The sequence below is a fragment of the Parasteatoda tepidariorum genome, chromosome 1 (genome assembly GCF_043381705.1).
Source record: "Parasteatoda tepidariorum isolate YZ-2023 chromosome 1, CAS_Ptep_4.0, whole genome shotgun sequence".
Taxonomy (NCBI): domain Eukaryota; kingdom Metazoa; phylum Arthropoda; class Arachnida; order Araneae; family Theridiidae; genus Parasteatoda; species Parasteatoda tepidariorum.
The window spans coordinates 5,043,970-5,069,094 of record NC_092204.1 but is presented as its reverse complement, the minus strand read 5'-3'; the positions used below and the strand labels follow the sequence as shown (position 1 = coordinate 5,069,094).

General features: G+C 27.1%; 1 protein-coding gene across 2 annotated transcripts; it reads right to left on the bottom strand.

Annotated features, from left to right (window-relative positions):
* Positions 1–3,182: 3,182 nt before the first annotated feature.
* On the bottom strand, positions 3,183–23,372 carry LOC107442933 (uncharacterized). 2 transcript variants are annotated; one of them, XM_016056622.3, is made up of 7 exons: positions 23,223–23,372; positions 20,199–20,607; positions 18,027–18,092; positions 15,932–16,061; positions 12,515–12,689; positions 10,341–10,531; positions 3,183–6,890 (listed from the first exon to the last, which is right to left on the bottom strand). In XM_016056622.3, the coding sequence occupies exons 2-7, from the start codon at positions 20,581–20,583 to the stop codon at positions 6,740–6,742; spliced, it is 1,098 nt and encodes a 365-aa protein (XP_015912108.1). In that variant the 5' UTR covers positions 20,584–20,607; positions 23,223–23,372; the 3' UTR covers positions 3,183–6,739. The 2 variants fall into 2 exon arrangements, with proteins under 2 accessions (XP_015912108.1, XP_042906545.1); XM_043050611.2 differs by having other exon boundaries at positions 23,231–23,258.
* Between the last annotated feature and the right edge of the window lie 1,753 nt (positions 23,373–25,125).

The following is a 25,125-nucleotide window of genomic DNA, read 5'->3' as shown; positions in this document are numbered from 1 at the left end:
AGAGTTTTACAGCTTTTTCTGACCACTTTTCGGTCATCTATATCAGTGTTCCCCAACCTTTTTATTACCGCGGACCTGTCAATGTTTGATAATTTTTCCGCAGCCCGCTGGTGGGGGGGGGGGACGTTGATTGCTTATATTTTAGATTATTTTGATTTATTAATATTAATTTAATTGTTTTTAAACATGCCTTCAAAATAAAATACAGTTACACCAAAAAATAAATAAAAAGTGATTTAACATTTTAACTTACTAGAACGTTAAATCAATTAGTCACGATCGAGAGACGAATTCCTTCATTAGTTCCAATGTAAATTTCACACCGTGTTTTATTTATGACAGTTATGATGATTGATTTTTTTTATTAAAATTAATTGAAAGAAAGAAAAAGTTGCGGTGGTTTTCTTTCTTTCTTTTACTTTTTAAAACTTTAAAAAATGAATGTCACTACCTTCAGTGCCCCCCTTTTTTTAAATAAATAAAATTTTAATGGAACACAAATATTTTTAATTTGGGGTATAGGAATTTAAATTCAGTTTCAATGAAACGGGAGGCCCGGTACCATTTGATCCAATGACCCGGGGTTGGGGAACACTGATTTAAATGACTTTCAGCTTATTCCTCTTCATCTAATATTCTTTTGACACTATATATGATTTCCGCATCTGGAATGTTCCACATGTTGCCAGGTAGTTGTAAACTTGTAAAAATCTTCAAAATTAATATCCAGATTTTATTGCATTTCATTCTGGCACTGAATTGTCAGCGTCAACAGTTTCTTCTTCTTTACTTATGCCTTCACCCTCTTGTTCATCATCTTCACAGATATTCTTAAAACCAACGTTTTAAAACCATTTTGGATAATTTTTAGAGACACATTTCTCCAGGCATAACTGTCATTCTAATAGCATCCAACACATTTATTTTTGGTAAAGAACATTTATTTTTGGTAAAGAAACTCCAAGAAACACCCCAACCTGAGGGTTCACGAAATTTATCTCTGTCCGCAAGTTCTACTGATAAAGAAAATTATGTTGTTTGAACTTTTGTGATCTATTATTAGTAATTCGAGAAAAAGAGGGTTTGAAAGAAGAAAAAAATCCCTCATAAACATGGAAAATTCATCGATTTTAGACAGTAAATGTAAGTAATTTTAGAGATTTTGAGATAAACAGGTTCAGCTGTATTTTAAATAGAAAATGTTAATATTTCTTGTATCGGCTTAGATTTCCTGTGATTTTTATTTCAGTTCTTATATCACACAATTGATCTTTGAACAACCTCCTAAAACACAAATTCATAAACTACACAAATAAAATATTGAAGGAAAAAATCTATTTGCAATCAAGTACAACTGTTTGTCATTTCTAAAAAATATTTATTCAAGTAAGTATTATATGTATATATATTTCAAAACAAGCATATAAAATTGTCATAAATAATTATTTCAGATAAATGTAGAATCTAGACACAACGTTGTACATGTGCGAATGCAATAAATCTGAACATTGCATCAATGAATAACAGTAAAGCAGATTTAGAAAATAAAAATGTTCCAAAATACGTATAATGGAAACCTTTGATCCCACAATGACTTAGAATTTTTTAAGGATATATTTATATGACAGGAAAAAATTATATTTATATGACAAGAAAATCACAACCAGTATATTTTTATGAGTACTTGAAATAAAATGATTGAATATCTATTTTTATAATCGCTACCATTCTTGAATTATCACATGAAACTATTAAGCCTAGTTTTGAATTTCAATGTTAATTTTTTTTTTATAACATAAAAACATTGGCTTAAATTTTAAATTAAATATAAAATTTCCAAATGAAAAAAATTCTTTTAGAATTAAAATGATTGAATAATTGGAATAAAATGATTGAATATCGATCATTCATAATCACTACTATTCTTGAATTATCACATTAAGATATTAAGCCTAGTTTTAAATTCCAAAGTTAAAACTTTTTCCTTACTTCAAAAAAAAAAAAAAAAAAAAAATTTTTTTATCAATTTTAAATTAAAAATACAATTTCCAAATGAAAATAAAATTTATCAGATTTAATTAGAAAAATCGAATTTAGAATATTTATTAAAATTACTAACTGTTATAAATCATAAAATAAAATATAAATATAGAGAATTTAAAAAAAAAAATGAATGAATTCTTCNAAAAGAATGAATTCTTCTTACTTCTTACTGAACTTCTTAAAAGAGCACAGGGTTGTTACCAATCATAACTATATTTTGGAGACCTATATTCATATTTATTATTTAAATAGTAGGGAACATTTAATCCTGAAAATTGAATTTACATAATTTTAAAAATCTTCATAGTATTAATATTTTCTTAATTCTAACATTACTGTCTTAAACGAAAGTATGTAAAATCACACATGATTTTATTTAAACTAATTTTAAAATAATATTGTTCTAATAATAATAAGTATTTTAATTTACTTATAGCTCAGTACCCAATTAAGAAAATAGTTGAAGTTAAAATTAAGCAATTAAAAGTAGAATACTCCAGCAACAATCAGTTGTTTCCCGAGATTTAAAGCCAACTGAAGGTTGGTGCAAATGAGAATTTAATATTGTGGGCTGACCGCTTTTACTTTCCAAGCACACAGAAGCTGGATTAAAGTTAAGGTTTTCGTAATTCCTGCCTTTCCATAAATATTTGTTTTGTATAATTTTTTGTTGTTTTATTGAAGTCATATAATAAGTGATATCACTACATAAACATGTTTTTAATTAGTGTCAAATCTTCTAAACTTGAATTAAGTTCTACAATAATCAGATTTTGTCTTTTTACACTACGGATGTAAAATGTTTAGATCTAAGGATTGCTATCATAAAGACCTCTTTTTTGTTTTATGTTATTTAATATTTTACAACTTTTACACAAAAGCAAAAATATTGATAATAATGCTTTAAGAATTTCATTTTATTTTGAATAATAAAACTCTTTTTTAATAATAATAAGATATATTTTGTTTTAAATAAGATACAAGTCTTTTTATTTTTCATGCTACTTACTTGTAATTACTGGGAATTTTTTTCAATGATTTTAACAAATTAACATATAGTTTGTCTATGGTAAGAACTCTCCCTGCTATGAAGTCTGAGGCTGTCAGCTGCCATGGAAACAAGAATAGTGCATTATCAGTTTTTCTTTTGTATTTTAATATTATCACCACTATAAAATGATACTCCAATCACAATATATGTTACAGAATAAACAATATTAACCTATAGTAGGGATATAGCAGATCTTTTAGTAAGTACAGAATACTCTCTCACAAATTAAAATTGGTGGTAGGATAATTTAATATTAAAAAAAACAAACAGTAAATAATATATTTGGAAATAAAACATTTTGATTATTCTTCTATTTAGACTACAAATCAAAGAATTTTATTTTTAAAGCTTTTTATAACCCATGTATTTTATTTAACGACAACAGAGAAAATTCACTTAATTATCTCTTCATTTTATTTGAAGGGGAAAAAAACTGAATCACATATTGTTCAAATTATAAACAAGTAACAAAGAAAAAAAAAATTTAAAGTCAATTCCTACTTAGGTTAACACAGAAAAATTTTATTTTAGTCACTTTTTATTAAATTATTAAAAATTTTTCTCCCATATAAAACTAAAATTACATTTAATCAATAAATTAATATTTGAAAAAACTTGTATTAACATCAAGTGTTATCCACTACAAGTTTAACAAAATTTATTTGAACTTGAGTGGATGAATAAAAAGTATTTTATTAACGATTGAAAATTTGAACAAGATAATAGGGAGAGTGTGAACTAATAATAGGAATGGAAGAAAAAAAAATTCACCCTCAACTGTTATAATTTCTTTTAACATTTATTGTAAATAACGTTCCAGAGTTAGGTAGTAGAGCTCTTCAATAACGAAGCTAACATCAAAAACTATATACCGTAAAATGTCATACATCAAGCCTCTGTGCAAATATTAACTATAATTATATAAACATAGCTTATGATATAGCAAATTTAAAAGTTTGTGCAACATACTAAGAACACTAAACTACAGCAATACTGGTAGTGGTATAAAATAGAAAATGAAGTAGATATTACTAAATCGTATACTGCATGGAATATATTTAAACAAAAAAAAACTTTTTAAAATATTTTTGTAACTTTAATTTTTATAAAATTTTAAAATTAAATATTGTAAATAAATAATTCAAAATTAAATATTCAGCACTATTATTATATTAGTTTATCGAGCACTTATTGCGACTTCAATAATAAAGAGACACGTCAGCTTAAAAAAATAAACATTTTTAAAAAATACATTTTCATAATATTGCATAGATAGATACAACATTTGATATTGCATGAGATAGCAATGCAAAACGTAGTACTATTATTGCTTCAATGTATTACTCTTAATTGAAAAGGCAAAATGGTAAAAAATAGCTTATACTCGTTTTGAACTTTTTAGGTATTAATTCTTTAATTAGAATACTATTTTTTAATTGTTCTAGGTACTTAAAATCACTAGATACTTAAGAGGTATTGACATTAGGAATTAATATTTTTAACTTTTTAAACCTTGACACAGTAATCATATAACAAAGCTCAATATTTTTTTTAAAAAACTAAATGGTGATAATAGAATTTCAAAATGAGATTTGTAAATACAGATATTTAATATAAAAAAAAACTAAGCATTTTATATTTCTTACCTCGAAAAGCCATTAATAATGAATATTTTTTAAAGGATAAGAAAAATTTAAATAAGAAAAATAAAAAAAGGAGTAAATAATTCATTAACATAACATTAATTGTTGTTGTACACAACACTAAGCCGTAAAACGGGGTATTTGCAATGACCTTGAAACATCCTGGGGGATGATCCGAATACATATAATCTGGATAGCTTAAATATGAATTAAAGTATGTCAGCTAGTTTAAATAATTTTTTCATTTAGGTATTAATCTATTGAATAGAAATAACTAAATCAACATTATTTCTATTTCTTACTGTGAAAAGTCTTAAATGGTAATTAAAAATTCATAGATAATTTTAGAATAGTTAACTTTAATGTGAATTGGTAAGTGAAGTAACTTAAATCAAGAAATACATGAATATTAAATTTTTTTTCCTTTTAAATATTAAGAATAATTAAAAAATCGAAATATCTTTATTTCTTCTTTGTAAAAGAACCCTATAGTATTTACATTCTAAATAGTTAAGTAGGAAATAATAAGAATTATAAAACAGAAACAAGTAAATATGCACTTAACTTTCTTTTGTAAACAATATGAATGTTACAGGGAAAATATTAACATGATTTAAATTTGAAAAACCAACTTAATTGACTAGAAATATGTCATCATTTTTCTTAAATTTGAAAACATACAAGCAAACTGGATAAAAAAAAAAAACTTTTTTCACTGAAATATTTGTAAGAATCAAATTAGTATTTAACATTGAGTGCATGACGAAAATAAAATATACTTAAACTAATATGGTATATAAAGGTATGGGGAAAAAAAGTAGCATCAAAAAAATGTAAAATTAATAAAATTTGCACAAAAAATATCACAATGTTTTAAATAATACTAAATTCAAAACAATAAATGCATTAGTACAAAGAGGAAAATAAAAACAAGTAAAATAATATAAAATAAATAAATAGAAGAAATAAATATCAGCAAAGCAATGATATCTTGGATCAATTTGCGAGTCTTATTTTTCCGAATTTGCATTAATAAATAAGTTCTGTAAATAAAATATATCTGATTTAAAATTAGAAAGCTCCATTGTAACTTTTAAGTAAAAACAATAAATTAACATAAACATCAAGCATTTCATTTCTAAACAGCAACTTATAAATAAGGATTTTCCTGATAATTTTTTTAAAAAGATTCATTTTTAAACTTTTTTCATTTCTTAAAAAACTGCTGAAAGGAAATGATTTCAAAAACTAAATGTGTTTTTAAAAAAGAAAAAAAAACCTTTTGAAGTTTACTGTATTTTGAACAGCAAAATAAATACATTTAAAAATGTACAAATAATTCAAAATGTAAAATAATCAAACATATCTTACTACACAAAAAATGCTTTTAAAGAATTACAAAAAATAACAAATTAGACTAGATTTTTAAATTGTAAAAATTACAAGAAAGTGTAAAACTATCACTCGTACAGGAATGCCAGCCAGTATTAATGCTTTTTCTTAGACATTAAGCCCTTCTTTTTGTAATAACAAAAATGAAATTTTCCGTATGCAGAATGAAACAAATAATATTCTTTAAAAATAAAACTTCAGATTGTAAAAAATTAACAATGAGAGGTTATCTAAATAATAGAAAAATCTCTTTAATTTTATTTCAAACAAGTCTATCTCCGTGTAACAAACAAAAAAGTTTACCTTCATGAAAAGCAACAAGGTAAATCTTAATTTCAAAACGGCTATAAAAGAAATTTTTCTTAAATGGAAGGGAGAAAAAAATAAATAAAAAAATAAAAGGCAATCGTGCTTTCCTGCATTTTTTAAATAAGTTTCCTGTAACTTCGTAGTTCGAATCGAAATCTGTAGAAATTACAGAAAGTTTGTTACAGTAAGCATCGCTGGTTATATACACAGATCTGAAAGCAAATAATTTATGTAAAAAGAAACTACATTTTAGCACATTTCATAAACCAGCTATATTTTACTTTATATTTGTAGCAGTATTTTAATTTGTAACTTGGTCTATTTTGGGAGGAGGTAGTCTAGGACCCCTTGACTTTCTAGATTTATCTAACCTATGATCTACTACAGGTACAAGAGGTTGCTTCAAGGCAGGCAAAGTATTTGAACTTCTTTGATGATACTGAATTTCATACCTAAAATGATAAAACACAAAAAGTAATAATATGTACCTTTTATAGGGAAAAAATGTATTCATTACAAAACTGTCACCACAAAAACGAAAAAAGAAAAGAAAAAAAAAACTAATTATTTATTAAATTTATGTTCCTAATACCAGGGATAAGATTGGCCAAATGCCAAAAAAGCTGAATTTCCACGACAGTAACAATCTTTTAATAATAAATTTTAGATAATAAATAACTATGTGTTGATAGATTTTTAATTGCATAATAATTTATTAATATGTAAATAATCACATTGACACTTAGTAAAATAACCCATTGAAAAAAATAAAGCTAGAAATTAAATTTTTCTTCAGTTCACACAAAGGAGACAATTATTACAAAAGTACAAGTTGACTGTACCTATTTTGTGAAAACTTAAGACAAAATTTGTGAAATTTAAAAAAAAATTTAAAAAGTCAACACAAAAATATGGTAAAATAAGAAAATATTTTCAAAAATATTTCAATATTTTTTGAAAAAAGGTTAAGAACATTTTGAGAAACAACCGTCTTTCTTAAAATTGAATTTGTGAAAGTACCACTTAACGGCAGTAAATTTGACCTGGACAGACCCTTGTCTAATTTAGCTAAAGCTTTGAGAAACATATCAATAATTGTGAAGTAGAAACATTTAATAACTCCTTAACTACAAAAAATTGCTAATTAAGTAGTTTGAATAGTTAAAGTAGTTTGAATTTTCTGTTTATCTTCGAAAATCAAAAATAAATATGATTGTTGTTTCAACGGCTGAATTTTCAGAAAAAGCGGAATATTTATAACAGAAAAAAGTTAAACTTTTAGAGAAAAATCAGAGTTTTCCATAAAATAAAAAAAGGCTAATATTCGAGAGACAAAAGCAAAAATCCGCTAGAAAGTGGAAAAATCTCATCCTTACAATAATAAGGCATCTTTAATCATACGGTTTTCGAAACTTGGTATTTTTATCCAGTTTTAATAAGTAGAATATTAACAGAGGTGCCAACTTTCCAGAATAGATTAGAATAAAATATAATCAGTTACCGTTTACAAAATTCAAATTAGTGCAATTGGAGTCACTCTATATATGGATATAATATCAATAAAATTATGGGTAAGTTTACAATTAAATTTTTTAAAAAAATACCACTTAAATGAGGTACTAAATTTCAACACTGAAATTTTTCACTTCATTTTAAAATTCCTTGGAAAGATTATTAGAATATTCTAGTTTTTGGTTAAATCAGAACTAACCCCTATTTTCTTTTTATCATGCTGAATTTGAACTAGAATTGGAAAAGAAAAAGAAAAATTTGAAAACCCTTTTGTTTTTTTTCAAAAATTTAAACCATTTTATTTTTTTGTTAAAACGAGTTTTTCTGGTTACCTAGTTAAACCTGGCATTCTCTGGTTTACTTAAAACAAAAGGCAAAATAATAATTTATAAATAATAAGGCATAATCAGGATTTTTTTTCAGCTATTAATTCAATCATCAACAGCCCAGGCTTACCCTTTTCCTGCTAGCGTTTTCCAGTTTTTAGTTCTTAAAACTAAAACCTCTTTTTCTAGGCTATCTATCCATCTCAAATTAGGCCTGCATCTTTTTCGTGTGCCAACTGGTCTGACATTGAAAACTCTTTTTTGTGGTGCGGTCTTTGTCCATTCGGATAACATTGCCTGCCTATTTTATTCTTTGTTGTTTAATAAAGTTAATAATGTCAGGTTCATTATATGAGTGATAAAGCTCTAAATTTGCTCTTCTAAGCCACACACTATATTTTTGAATTCCTCTAAAAATACTTCGCAAGACCTTTCTCTTAAACCTCCTTCCTTACTCTTAAAGGTACCCAACACAGCCTCAGTCGTACAAGATATGGTGCAGGTTTCACAAGCATAAGTTAAAATTGATCATAAGAGAGATTTACCTAATGAAACTTTTGTTTTTCTATAAATTACATTAGATGTTATGTATTTTCGAATTCCATTAAAATTTCTATTGGCTATAGTGATTCTCCCTTGTATTTCCATTGTAATACTGTTCGTATCCTCGATCACAGGACCCAAGTAAACAAAACTGTCAACAACCTCAACTTTATATACTTCAATTTCTAAGTGGGTGTTATTGAAGCTGGTTTTAGAACAGGGCAAATATTTTGTTTTGTTCTCGTTTATTCTCAGGTCCATCTTGAGAGCCGCTTTCTCTAAAGAAATAAAAGCTTGCCTTAGTGCAACAGGTGTCTAAGAGCTATTAATTAATATTATCTATAAATTTTTAAAATATATTCATCTTTCTTCCATAAACATGCTAACATATTATAAACGAATGGCTGAAGATTTTGAATATACTAATACTTTAGAATTACTTAATGTTATTAATTAACTGTATTCAATTTACAACATTTGTATAAATTTAATTAATAAAAATGCTCAAGTTTTTTCTCAATAGAATTTATTCATAGAGCATGAAAAATTTTAAGTAATATGTTTTTCAATTCAAAAATATTTGGAAATATTAGAATGATAAAAAGGACTAAAATCATCAAATTGGTTGGATACATATGTGCATGTAAAACAGTAAAGGTATGTTTTAATACAATTGATTTAATGATAAATAAGGAATGGAATAATTTTCTTAAACACATTGAAGCTTTAAGCATATCAATATGCTTATATTATAACAGCAAATAAAATATTATGCATTGATAAAATTTTAAATGAATTTTTGAATGTTTTTCAATATTTTTTAATTGAGGTCTTTTGTATAAACTTTGTTTTTTGAAAATGTTAGAATCAATAAAAATACTGATTTGCAGCAAGCAAAAACATATCACCTGGAATAACTTTTATTCTCATGAGGAGATTACTAATTGTCAATCTCAATGGTTCCTAGGCCTGAAATATGCTAATGCTAATTAGATTATAATCATTCAAATATGCTAATTAATAAGATTATATCATAATCTACAAAGAGAGAAGATTATGTTTTAGAATAGCTAGTTGGAAAAAGTAAAGATAAGATTTCTTTACCTTTTTTTATTATTTATTTCAATAAAATCTCACTGGTTTCTTAGCTTTGGTAGCCCAACGACCTGAGCACAAAGTCGCGCACTTTACAGTAAAACAGTTTTATGAGGACCAATGCCGCGCCCCCTTACACCCTACAAAGGCTGATCAAAGTAGTCACCCACCCGCTTACTCCACGAATTTAAAAAAAAGTAATCTAAATATATATATATATATATATGTATTTAGCCTTTCTCTTTACATGTTTTGGCTTTATATCTTTGCAAACTTGTCTTTATGTGTCATATCAAATCTCAGATTATGGCAAACAAGTCACACAAAAAAAAAAAAAAAATCCTATTAAACCAGAACAAGTTTATGATCATTTTTTATGTGCTATAAGAAATAAAAATGTTACTACTTGAACTAAAATTAACTTACTGTTGGTGAGAATAATTCTGTTGGTTTCTTAAAGGTAGTCTAGGAAGTCTAGGCTGATGTTGTTGACGAGGTGACTTCTGAGGCTGATGATGATGATAATTATGATGATGACGATACCCATTGCCATTCCTTACATAACTATCTGACCAATCAAGTTTGCAGTCATCATGGCGATTGCGTCGATCCTCTCGCTGAAATTTGTCATGAAACAAAAGCTTGAACTAACAAAGAACAATGAAACAACAAACAAAGAAAAACCAACTAAAACAAAAACTAAGTTTAAAATTTATTACAAATGGTACAAAAGTCAAAACACAATGAACACTTAATAGACATAGTGTATTTTGATTCCTATCATGCCTATATAATTTTTTATTTCAAAATCTCTTTAGATATAGAAATTAGAACAAAAATTATCAGATTTAAAACCTTTTTCTGAATATTTAGTTTTTTTTAATAATACTTGATCATAAATAACTGCCTCTTTAACTGAATTAAAACTTCAATTAGAAAATGGAAACTTTTTTTACGCTTTAAAATTTTTGAAATTATTATCATACAATTTTCAAATTAATTTGTTGAATTAATTATAAGTATTTTACATTAAAAAAGCAGGGTACATAGAAATTTTTTTAATAGAAAATAAACACTTTTTAAGCCCACAAAAAATATTAGGCACTTATTTTTAAAAAAAAATCATAATTAGGGTACACATAACTGCCAACACGGATGGGGAAAAATCCAGTAGATTTTACAAAGTAATAAATTTCATGATAATTGTTGCAAAATGTACTTAATATTTTACACATGGGGGATTATTGTTAGAAGATTTATTATTATTTAGGGATTTTTATAGTCAGTCATCAAAATAGAAAAATATTTTCTTGTCCTTAACATTAAATGAAATGTTATGCATTACGCTCACTCATAATTTTGAATAGTAATATGCATTTAATTCATTGAAGATAGTTAAAAAGACTTTTAATTAATTAAGAAAGGGAGTTCTGAATAACTCAAAATTTTAGAACAAAAAAGTATAAATGAGGCTTTTTATAAATGAGGCTTGTTTCATTACGTATAATATATTCAAACAAGTAATAATTTGAGCAAAAATTTTATTTCAATAAGGATCTGTTTAGGAAACTGTCTCAATTTTAGGGAATTTGTAAAAACCAGGAGAATTATTATTAAACCAGTAGATCAGCAGAAACTGGCATAAACCAGTAGTCTACTGGAAAATGCGGTAGAGTTAGCAGCTATGGGTTTGTTTACTAATTAAAAAAATTTTCCACCTATTGTAGAAAGTTCTTCTAACATACATACATACATATATATATATANATATAATATATATAGAGAGAGAGATTAATAAACAAAACGCAAAATCATTAAAAAAAATATGTTGTTGCATTGATTAAGATAAAATAACATTTTCTGACCAAGAACTATCTTCTTGATTATATTAGCCAACATAAAAGCAATTTATGCAGAATCTAAAATATTCAATATTGAGTTACACATTCCATTTTTTTAATTAATAATCACTGCATTTGATTATTTAAAAAAGAATAATTTTAATTCAAAATTAAAATTAATTAAATTCAATTTTTAAAAAAACTGTCAGGTATATTTTTTAGATTTAAAATTAAGTTGTTTATAAAAGTATATTAAAAAAAACAATAAAAAGTTTAATATCATTGATCATGCTGATTTCAGAAAAATATGTAAAGAATTAAGCAAACTAAGAAGACTAAATAAAATTCATATTACTAACGTGAAATAGTGATTATTAAATTTTATTGAATCTTATTATTATCCCTTGTAAATTTTGATTAAAATTTATTACTTAGCTCAATAATTTTTTTAATAAAACGATTAAAATTTCAATAGTTTTGAAATGTAAATACAATAAATATTGAAGCTAAATAGTTATGTCAGAAGTAAAATATTATATGGTCCCTACATTCATAATATTTTAAGAAATATGAGATTATTGAAATTTTTATTTTAAATGTTTCTAAATGAAATCATTAAGGGATAACTTTAAGTTTTTCAGAATGACAAATGTGAATTAAAATTAAGAGCAAATTTGAATTTTTAGAACAAATTTGAACAAAAACTGTAAAAAAAAATAAAAAAAAGAAGATACTAGTACTGAAAGAAAAATATTCAACCTTTCCATTACGATGATTAGAGGCTCTCTGTATTTGCCTCAAAGTATCAGAATAGTCTTCCATTTGAGGTGACGACCCATTTGGTGAATGGATTTGTTGTCCATCATCAATTGCTGAATCTGGAGGTGTCTTATTGTAATTCTTGTTACGTGACACATGTTTAGAATATTGGTCTCTGAAAAAGATTATGTTAAAATTTAATACACATTCAAAAGCATGGAAATTAAATAAATAATACATTTACAATGAATCACATATAAATTGTAAGTGCATTTTTTTTTGAAAAAAATATTTTATTTAACTATTAAAGCATACTTGCCAACATTGGAGAAATAAAATAACAGAGATTTTACTGACCGACCCAATTTTGGGTTGATGTTTAACTCTGTAGCCTTGTAATTTTGAAACCAATCCAGCCTGGATCAGGTATTGGGAGAAATTTTACTTTTTGATAGAACTAACCCGCATTTGAGTTACATGGAGAGGAAAACCACGAAAATCTCCCACAATCAGCCTGACAACAAGGGGACTCTAATCTGTGATCCGTCTACCGCTGAGGATATTTCGCATCAGCAATGTGGTTGGTGCAAGCCGGATGCGGAATTCGTATTGACTAGTCATTGCTGGGATTTGAACCTGGGTTCAAATCATTGGGAAGCAAACACTATCTCCTGAGCCATCACGGTTCGACTTAAACTACTAACACTCAACATCAGTACTGGCAATAGCACCATCTGTTGAGGAATAAGTGAAGTATTTTTGCATCAGTGGATATTTTATCACCAAAATTTTACTTTAAATTTCTTTAACAAAAACGGAGAAATTTGGTGACATTCGGGTAAACAGGATATAGTCAGAAAATACAGGAGACTAAACAACTTCGTTGTTATGAAAAAGTGTAAATACTAAATGAATAAGTCAAACTTCAAGTTGTTAAGTAATTTTGCTTTTCGATTAAGCAATGATATAAAAATTTATTAATTCTATATTTTAAATATTTGTTAAATTGTCTAAGATTTAAAGAAAATTTACTCTTTATTTTTTCATCCCTCTAACATTTAAGATGCATACCATTGTAAAGTTTTCATTAATTTTTAAAATTTGTCAGTACATATACCAAATAATAAACAGAATTAACTTAATAATATGAATTTTTTAATTGATTCTGAATTCCTTATGCATTTGCAGGGTGCTTTTTCAAAATCACTGGCACCTCTTGATTTGAAGGGCCCTAATGTCGCTAAATATATATTAATTATATTTTAATAGACATGTGCCCTTTGAAACAAAACAAAAAATAATAAAATAAATATGAAAAATAATATTTTATATTAACTTAGCCTAAATATAATTTCCACTAGTTATAGTAACCTGAAGTTCTACTATTCTGCTAATTGAAAGGTCTTGAGAAGTGTTTTTGGAGAAATTCAAAATAATGGTATGTGGCTTATAAGATCAAATCTAGAGCTTTATAACTCACATAATGAACCAGACATTATTAACTTTATTAAATGTCAAAGAATTAAATGGCCAGGTCACGTTATCAGAATGGACAAAGACTGTATCACAAAAAGAGTTTTCAATGATTGACCAGTTGGCACGAAAAAGAGGTAGGCCAAATTTGAGATGGATAAATGACCTAGAAAAAGACCTTTTAGTCTTGAAAACTAAAAACAGGGGAAAATTAGCAGGAAAAAGGTTAGCCTGGAAAACACTTCGTCAGAAGACCAAGGCCACCCTGGGCTGTTGAGCCATTGATGATGAAAAATAATAAAAAAAATAGTTTATATTAACTTAGCCTAAATACACTTTCCACTAGTTATAGTAATCTGAAGTTCTACACTTTAACTGCTTTCTTTTCTTAAAATAAAAAAGAGAATTTTTTTTCTAAATAAAAGAGGGACAACAATTGTCAAAAAAAGGGCAAGGAGGGTGCATTTACCTTTAAAGAAGGGCAGGCAGGGTGGGCCATCCATCTAAAAACCCAAAGGAAGAAAACTATCACTTGCTATTCTGAGAATAGAAAAAGCCTCTTTTAGCTGAATATATTTCTTCAGGATCCTCAATTTTACAAAATATTTTTGATCACACAAAAAACAAAAAAAAAACTTTTTTTTTAACTTCTGAGGAATTTAAAACGTTTTCTTGAAATCAAAGACTTTTCTTGAAGAATAGAAAAATATCAGCAAAGCATAAAATCAAATAAAGAACCAAAGATATTGAACCTGATTCAAGGAACTGCTTTTTTAAATAAATACATGTTATACAACTTTTAAAATGTTGGCACAGTTATAAGCTTGACTAAAATTTTAAAAATATTTAGTACTTGATTCTCAATATTGAAAAATTTTTCATGTCACTATTCGATTTTGTGATATCAAGATTTGACTGAATGTTATTCAATATATGCCATTTCAAAATGTTACTAACAAACATTTTAAACAAAACATTTTACATTTAACAATTCTGCAAACAGCTGTGATAAATAAATTACTCTTCAACACTTAACCTAACTGCTAACAAGAAAACTTTAGTAAACTTTATAATTTATTAAACAATTTAGAAGTTTCTGCTTTAATAGTCAGGGGTCTGTTTATGTTTTTTAAGAGGTACCTATTTTGTGAAAATTCAGACATAACTTGTGAAAATTATATTAAAAAATCAACACAGAAATATGGTAAAGTAATAAAATATTTTAAAAAATTGTCTCCAAAAATATAAATAATTTTTGACTGGTAAATTTCTATATATCTTTCCCCATATATTCAAAAACAATTTTGCTATTGTAAAATTTGGGGTAAAAATTGGATCCAAAGATCAAAATCCATAAAAATCATTGCCAATAGTTAACTTTCACCTTGATTTTAATAAAATCAATCATTTAACAGTTCTAGTGCTAAAATTTATTTTAATTATGAGAACATTTTCAACTTGGTAATACAGAAAAGTTTTACAGAGAAAAAAAAATAGTTCATAAAAAAATAAAAGTCTGTTAGAATAAATTTACATTAATGTTAATTTGTGAGTTTCAACTTCTTGTAAAGTCAACTCTTTGTTTCATTTTTAAAAACTCAGAGAAAAAAAAGGCTCGCTTTGATATGGCTTAAGTGACCGGTTGGGCTTACCACGTTGTACTATCTGAGCAAACACGATCTACCTTTTCGTATAAGGCAGCTGGAAGAAAAGCTCCTGTTTTCCACAGATTGCAACATGAGATTGGGGTTTGCATGAGAACTTGCTTTTTTATTTGTGAAACTACCGCTTATCCTAAAGTTGAATTTGTGAAGGTACTGCTAAACGGTAGTAAATTCATCCTGGACAGACCCCTGATAGTTTACTCATATACAATAAAAATTAGAGAAAAATGTTTTTTTTTTCAAATATTCTGCACTGTCATAAAGAAAATCTATCTTATACCTTTTCAAGTCCTGCACTTGATTTGATAAGGAGGAATTAACCTTAGCCGCATCTCTAAGAGCACTACGCAATTTTCGAATTTCTTTTTCTAATTTTTCAACTGCTTCTGTGTGTTGCTCATCAGATGTTTCTGAAATTCATAAAGTAAAATTTATAAATAGAAAAAAATTTAAAATTCACAAGTTCATAACTAAAATATCATGCAATAGCAAAGGCTCAATTTTTAACAAATCAATTCAAATGAATTAATCTAAATTTTCAACTCTACTTTGAAAACCTAGTAAATGTTTTTTATTTTTTGGCCAAAATTGGTGTCACATGTCTAAAAATAGGTAGGTAGGTACTTTATTTACGTCGCACTTTAACTGCATAATGGGCTATTGGCGATGGTCTGGGAAACATCCCTGAGGATGACTTGAAGTCACGCCATCACAAAGAGGGTGGCTCCCCTGCTTTGGTAGCTCGAACTCCAAGCGAAGTCTAGCACTTAACGGTAGAACAGTTTAACGAGAATCGATACTGTGCACCCTTGATTCATGCACAGACTGATCAAAGTGGTTGTTCACCCGCTTACTGACCAAAAGTGATGCTTGACTTCAGTGTTCTATTGGAAACCGTGTCTTTACAATCAGTCCACTACAGGACATCTAAAAATAGAAGCTTGTAGTATAAATCCCCCAATCTTTGTTTAAGACATATATTAAAACTATAAAAACAATAACACAGAAAATTTTCAGTTCAAAATTTTTCAAAATTCAACAGTGCAGCTAATAAAAAAAAATATTAATTAACCACACGTCACAAAAAATAAAAAAATTAAGTAACATTAAAAAAAAAAAAGAATTTTTTTCTTTTTTACATAACAAGGTTGGTTAACAAAAAGTTGCTAGAAGTCTTTTAACTAGACAAGGGCTTCTGCCACTTAATGTAACCAAATTAATTAAATTAGAATCTGTAACAAATTAAATTCATTAAAATTAAAAAAAAATATTGTTTTAATGTAATGAAATTTTGATGTTTGATAATAAGGAATCTTTATACTATTTTTAAGTACTATAATATACATTACCTATAACCCTCAATGAATTAAATTCTGGCATTGAAAAGAATGTCCAGTCATTGCATTAAATACATGACATTTTGAGTCAAAATATGAAATGAGAATTATATACTTTGCCTAATCAATGTATGACTATTGGCCATTCATCAGTCATTTTATACAATGTCTAGAGCTCTGTTTGTAATTCATTAATTATTCTAATTTGGTCGGTCATTCTGAGAAACCTAATTTGGTTTTTTAGGGTAATGCCTATTTTTCTGAACCTGAATTAGTTAAAAATGTTATGGAAAATCATTCACAGAATTACTTCTTAATATTTTACACTTACACCTGTAAGACAGTATTAATACAGTAGGAAAGATATCAAATCATACTAAAAAGATTCCAAGGTATATTTTAAATTTACATATTTTTAAGTGTACCCATATGTCAAATTAAATTTTTTTTTTAAATTTTCTTATTTTATAACACATAGAGGTAGAAGGAAAAAAAAGTGGAGAATGTGTAATAATCACAGTTAAATGAGAAACATTGAATATTACGAGTAGGGTGATTCAAGTTAGATTTCAGTGGTCAATTTAGAAAAGATATCAAATCATATTAAAAAGATTCCAAGGTATAAATTTACATATTTTTAAGTGTACCAATAAAAACATATCAAATTAAATTTTAAGAAAAAATTAAAAAAATATTTTAATATGTTTTTAATTTTTTCTTAAAAATATGTGTAATATTCACAGTTACAATGAAGAACATTGAATATTATAAGTTAGATTTTAGTGGTCCCACATAAAAATACCATAGTCAATTTTGAGCACTGAACAATGAGCTTTACAAATTTATAAAATTTCAATGTAAACCTTAAACATATTTTTTTATGTCAAAAAGTTTATGGAATACACTAAAAAATATTTTCTATAATGCATTTTTTTTTTTTTTGCAATTTTTTTATGTACTTATCATTCGCCACCTCAAATAATTCTATTATTACATTCTAAAAAATTCTATTATTATAATCATGGGAATATAACAAACCCTTTTCCTTGTCCGACACTTCTTTTGGTAGGGCAGGTACTCCAGTAACAAGTTCAAAGAGCAATTCTAATGAGAAAATTCTTGATTAATTAAACATTTATACATTCCAAAAACAATAAAAGAACTAATCAATTGCAGGAAAAAAAATACTATTTTAAATGTTAAGAATAGGTAAATGCATGCGAGCAAAATTTTCCTTTTTTATACCCCAGTGAATTGCAATTTATGATTGATATTTGTTTTTTTTTTTTTGTTTTTTAATTGATTTACTAAGTCAGAAAAAAAATTTATAACTGCTGTTGCACAGCCGAACCAATTTTGGGTTGACATTGATCGACTAATTTTCAACTCCATAGCCTTGTAATTTTGAATCAATCCAGTAGACAAGGAAACTCCTGAATCAGTACCCCCAGAGGTATAATTTGTTATGGGAACATGAAGGACTTTGTGACTCGACAGATTGAACGTGCATCAGTCACCATTTACTACACAGGGAGTTTTCGGAAAGGGTGAACCAAACCCACAACCTTTCAGACATGGGCCCAGTGCTCTACCAACCAGGCTATAGCGTCCTTTTAAAAAAATATTAAGCCAAACTGCAGGTAGATATAAGACATTTGATTCTATATTTTTAAAAAGTTTAGGCCTAATAAATTTTCAATTTTTGTATACTTTATAACTGAATCAAATAGGTTTTTATCAAAATGCAGATAGATACAAGACATTATGTGACTTCACTGTCTTTTTGATAGTGACATTCTATATTTTTAAATAGTTTAAGCCACATAATTTTTTAATTTTTGTTACACTTTATAACTGAATGAAATAGGTTTTTGTATTTCTATTTAACTTGGAAAGAGCAAGAAAACACATGAAAATTTCATTACACATATATGCCTAAGAAATTTTTTTAGTTAACAAAATCATATTATATATATTTGACACACAACCATTAACCAAAAACAATTCTATTTTTACTCTTTTTTTTAAAACCAAAAAGCACTCAATTTAACTATTTCGACTTTCTTTAGCTAAAAACTTTTTTTTTTTTAGTATAATAAGACAAATATCAAACTGTTTTAAAAATTAAAAGACAAAGTACTTGTGTAATAACTTAAATAAAAATTATTTTAAGCCTTATTTGTACTTCCTTGATAAAAATTAATTTTATTGATTTTTTTAACAATTAGCAGGCGTAGCACCCTATAAGTACTTTTTAAGCAGTCAAAAAATATTTTTAATCACTTTCCAAAAAAAAAAAAAAAAAANGGATCTGTACAGTAAATAAATTTTTTTTCTTCTATCGTTTAAAGTTCTTTATTTATAAACATAAAATCAATAAAATTCAAAAACTTTACATAATCATGATAATAGTTTCTGTTCTGATAAATATTGCAGAGAAAATTGCAAAAATCATGCATTTTTCGTAATTTAAAATGACAATCGACACGACAAAGAAAAAATCTCTTTTCAAAATATAGAAAATTAAACAATTATTACAAACCCCAAATAAAAAAAGCACCTTAAAAGGCTTTTAAAAAACTTAAATCAAAAATAAGCACCTTTAAGCACTTTTTAAAAATGCTACATACCCTCTGACAGGGTATGTAGCCAAATTAAACAAAAAATAAGCACCTTTAAGCACTCAAAAAATATTTTACAGCACTTTAAAAAAATGTCATAAGTTTTTGACAATTGTCAAAAATCATGAAATTTTGAATCATGTAAAACGAATAGCATTTTCACATGCTACGGACTGACAATACGTGGAAATAGATTGGGGTTGAATTAATTGTGAAAACATTGAATAGAACAATGTGAACTGTGTCTTTTTGTATAATTCGAAGCAAAAATCAACATGGTAAAGGAAAAATCTCATTTTGATAAAGGGAAAATTAAGCACTTTTTAAAAACACCCAATGAAAAAAGCCCCTTTAAGGGCTTTTAAAAAATGAAAATAAGCGCCTTTAAGCACTTTTTAAAAATGCTACACACCCTGACTATATGTTAATAATTTAAATCCAATTTTCAAAAGATATTTTTTTTAACAAACAAGTTTTGCTAAAAAAATTTTCTCAGGGAGACAGGTTAACCATTCAAAGAATATGTAAGTCTCCCACGAGGCTCTTGACAAATCAAACGATTACAATAAATAAATAAAAATATCCTTGCCTCTATTTTTCAATTTCAAGTCTTCTATTTCTTCATGTAAGCTTTTAAGCATGATGGCATGGTTTTCTTGAACAAAAGCTAAGCTTTTCTCGAGTTGCTGAATTTTCAGGAAAGGGTCGACGCCTCGTTTTTCGTTTAATACTGTTTGTTGGGGAGCAGCACCGCTGTTGGAAACCACTTTGCTTGTTGCCATTATAGAAGGGGGTAGAGGGAGTCTATTGAATCTGTCCTGACGAAATGGCTTCAGAGGCAATCTTTCGGGTATGGAAAAGCGACACCACTGGTTGATATGAGGATGTGGGGGTATTGCCGCAGTAGCAAAAGGAAATGCAAGACCAGGATGTGTTACCTGGACTTCAGCCTTTCCCTCAGAATGACTCATCATAACTCATGACGACACTCAATAAAACTGGGGGGAAAAAATTATAATAAGCATTATTAAATGGACAAGTTTACCACAGAAAAAAATGAACAAAATAGTTGCTTTTAGTAGCCTAAAGCAGGAAAATAGTTTTTTCAATAATATGACAAAAATTTTATTATTAATTTTAAAATAATTAGCATTTATTTATTTCTTTTTATTAAAATATTTAAACATAACAAAGTTTTTGCGCTTTTTAGTCTGTAAGCAATCTCACAATTAGAAAAGAATATATATGTATGTATACATCGCTTATGGGCTGCAATCGGCACAACTCAAAAAATTAATTTTTGATATAAGTGGGTTTAAAGTTTTCATTGCTAAGCAAAATGAATAGGAAATGCTTTAGTTTGCTTAAACGAAGATTATCTTCAAGTTGAATTATGAGTTGTAATAGTATTGCTGCTGAAAGAAAATGTATTTTTATAATTACACCTGTTCCAAAACGCATGTTTTTTTAGTTGTGTCACTGCTGCAGCCCATGAGCGATAAATATATATATCTTTATAGAACTGAATTAATCTAAAATTAGAAAATATTCATGCTATTCCAGCTATGATAAGAGAAGCGATGAATTAATTAGAAGAGATATTTTAGCCTTCAACGGATATTCTAAATTACAGTTTCCTGCCAAACTATGGGTCTGACGATATTTATTAAGCTTTTTCTTTGAACATGGCATTTTGTGCAAAACTCACAGTAGATGAAAGCATAGTTTATAGTAGAAAGGTTAATACAAAATTGGGATATTTTGGACCTTTATTTTTAAAATACTTAGATTTTTTTTTTCAAGCTGAAAATTTTATTTCCAGATTCTTAGTCTAAAAATATATTCATTTTGAAATATTGGATACATATAATAAATTTTCATTGATATATTTTAGGAAACCCTGAAAGGTTTATCAGGGTTGTATACAATTTTCAGGGCCTAATATTTCCACCGAACGAAGTTTAAGTCACAATAACTTTTTCACAATATTTTTAGAAAGTCTGTATTTTGTCAAAAGTTTTCTATAACTAAGAAAGAGAAATTTATTTGATTTTGTAAAATTCTTAAATGAATTAGCCCATGAGTTAAAATGATAGAAATCAAAATCTATTGAAATAGCAATATTTTATAATTATAATTTGCAAAGAGAAAATATACATATATTTTTTTTTACAATTAAAAACTTTGTAGCAATTTTTTTTATTTAATTAAACCAAAACTTTTAAAAAAAAAAAAAACACGTAGATGCTTTCCTGAGCTACGACTAATACCTTTCGAGTTGGTCTCTCGCTGCTTTTTTTAGTTTTCCCAAGGCCACTAGCCGGAAGTTTCCAAGACTTGGCTAATTCTGCCACAATAAGATCATAAAACGAAAATCTCCCCAATTTCTTAACAAACTCAACTTTGTAGAGAAAGAATTAATCAGTGTGGTACACTTATGCCTTTTTTTTTTTAATTTAGTCTAAATTAAATGGATTCAATATTTTAAATATTATATTATGCACATGAAAATTTCAAATCGTGCATTTGAGTCCTTACTTTTCTTGAGCTGGCTGCAGAGTTCTATAAGCACAGTTAAGGGAGAAATTTCCATAACCTTATCTGTGGTAAAATAAGCGTCAAGTCTTAGCAACTTCTCGGTAGTTGCACGTAAGAAACTTAAAAATAAATAAAAAAATCATAGAAAGGGACCAACTTAAAAGGTATAACTCACAGCAAAAGATGAAGGGAGAGATTTCTGTAACCTGATCTGTGGCAAAATAAGCACCAGATCATGGCAACTTCTGGGCAGTGGCCCATGAGAAACTAAAAAAAAATCACAGAAAAGGACAAACTCAAAAGGTATAACTTGTAGACCAGGTAAACATCTGCATACTTTTTATATAAAAAAAAAAAAAAATTCAAAGTTCTATTTTGCAATTGTAGTTAGCGCGACAGATAACGATATGGAAATATCTCCTGGTTAAGCATTAAGAGGACCTGCAATCAGTTTCAAGTCATTTATTTTGGACAGAGAATAAAGTTGAGTATTAACAAAATTACAACATTTTAATAAAGTAAACAAGCTAGCACACAGCAGCTTGACGTAGTAAACAAATATATGTAAATTTAACAAGATATAATCAAGTATAAAAAAAATCGCTCAGTAAAAGAAATCATGGCTTTAAAACTTGACCTAAAGTAAAGTTAAATCATACCATTTTGGCTTTAAAATAGCGAGGTAAGATATTTTTAAACCTAAATTTAAGATTAAAAATAAAACGATTAAAATGTCATATTTTCACGTCAAATTATTGATTTTTCACAGTAACTGTGACACTAATCAACACACCCAGTAGACAATTTAAAATCAATATATATGTTTTACATTGCTATCTATAATCTTTTAAGAATTCAAGTTATTAACTTCCATTACCAATTTATAATATATAAAATAAATCATGAAATACAAGTCTTCACTATTTCATGCACACACCCATTTTTACAAAGCAATTAATGTAAATAACACCCTAGTTTTAAACTATAACTTAATTTTCTAGAAAAAAATTTATCATTTTAAATTATAGATTTAATGTCTACCTTCAATAAATAATAAAATATATATACAACTTACCTACTTACATATTACGATAAACACGATACCGGAACAAGAACAATCAAAATTGTTGCCAATACTTAATTAATATACAGTATATCATCAGTTAAATATTTTGGAGCCATTCCTACTGCATTCGAAAAGCGATATGTAGTAGTTACACTTTACTCATGGAGCTAGTAGTAGGAACAGTCTGAAATAATGCTTCAGGTAGAAGGTTCGATTTTACTTTAAAATCGTACAGTAAAGTAAAGTAAAATCGAACCTTCTACCTGAGGTCGGGGGTTTGATCCCCATTTCTTGTGTCTCCACATTATCTTTTAAGCAGAACTAAGAACTTATTTTTTATTTATTTCAGATTTATTTCTTTATTTCAGATTTATTTCTTGAAATAAACTGCTGTTTGTAGAAAATGCAACACCATGAAAGAATCATCAGAATCAAATGAAATTTAATGCAGAAACGACTTGTACTGATACAAATAAATGATGAANTTCTACCTGAAGGTCGGGGGTTTGATCCCCATTTCTCGTGCCTCCGCATTATCTTTTATAGCACTTTAAACCTATAAATCAAGAACTAAGAACTTATTTTTTATTTATTTCAGATTTATTTCTTCAAATATATAACTTAAATTTAATTTTGATAAAGAAATTTTTAAAAAAGAATCATTTTATATCAAACATTTCATAAATTCATAATTTAGTACCTATTATGATACATTTTAACTTTTCCAAAACAACTGTAGTGCCTTTTATTTTTAATTTAGTAAAGGAAAAATAAATGTATTCAAGTTTTCTTTTCGTTACAAATACGCACTGTCTTGGCTGACCGCCCTCTTATAACCCTAAACTTTGGCGATCAGCTGAAATGGGTGATTGCCAAACGAAATCTATCGCCAACTGCTTGGATGCCCGCTTTTTGAACGTGATTGAAAATGGCGAAAATGTTTGAGCTGGAAAGATGTAACGAATACGCTAGGAAATACATATTTTTTACTACAATATTTTTATTCATGCAAAGTGATTTCTAGATACTGGACATTAGTATTGCAGCGCTTGCTGAATTAATATAAAATAGCTCTTGGTGTCGACATTTTTACTGGCTAGCATTGCATATTGCAGGTATCATTTTCATCACTTTTCTTAGCATTATTGTCGGATCTGTGTTTTTATTTAAAGCAAGAATTTTTGTTGTTAATTATAAAGATTATTTTTGTGTGTGTGTGTGTNTTTTTAATAAGCACTTAAATTGTTTTTTTAATATTTATTTCAAGTATTTGAATTTCAGAACAATATAAAAATCAATTTTTTAAAATACATTAATTTTTTCATTTAAAATTTACAAATTATAAATCTTTAAAAAAAATGTGTTCAGATTTTTCTGGCACAGAGACAGAATGTTATTATTTATCATAACAATTTATGAAAATCAAATGAAAAAAATAGAGACCAGTGATGTGTCCAATGTCAAAGTTCACCCTGACATCTGTTTGGTACAGTGATTGATCTTTCCATCTTTATGTCTTTGTTTGAGTATACGCAAGCAAAGGAGAGGATACAAGCATCTATATTCATTGTCTACGAAGTACTTCGATTGGTTTAAATAAATTATCAAACTGAGCATGCGCGTTATTAAAATTCTGCCAAGCAAAAATGCTAAAAGCGCCATTCTAGTAAACCTGACAAAACGATTAAGCGATAACGATGAAAACGATGATGTAATCGACCAATCAAATGCCTCTATTTATTAAAAAAGCGGTCAGCCAAGCAACAGCCTTACAAATAATTTGAAGCAACTCTGAGTAATTTTGTTTTCATGTGCTATGATAAACTTAATGATTCTTTTATTTAGCAAGAAATAGAGCTACTAAAATTCTTTAATTTTTGTATATAATATGTCCTAATCAATTAAAGAAAAA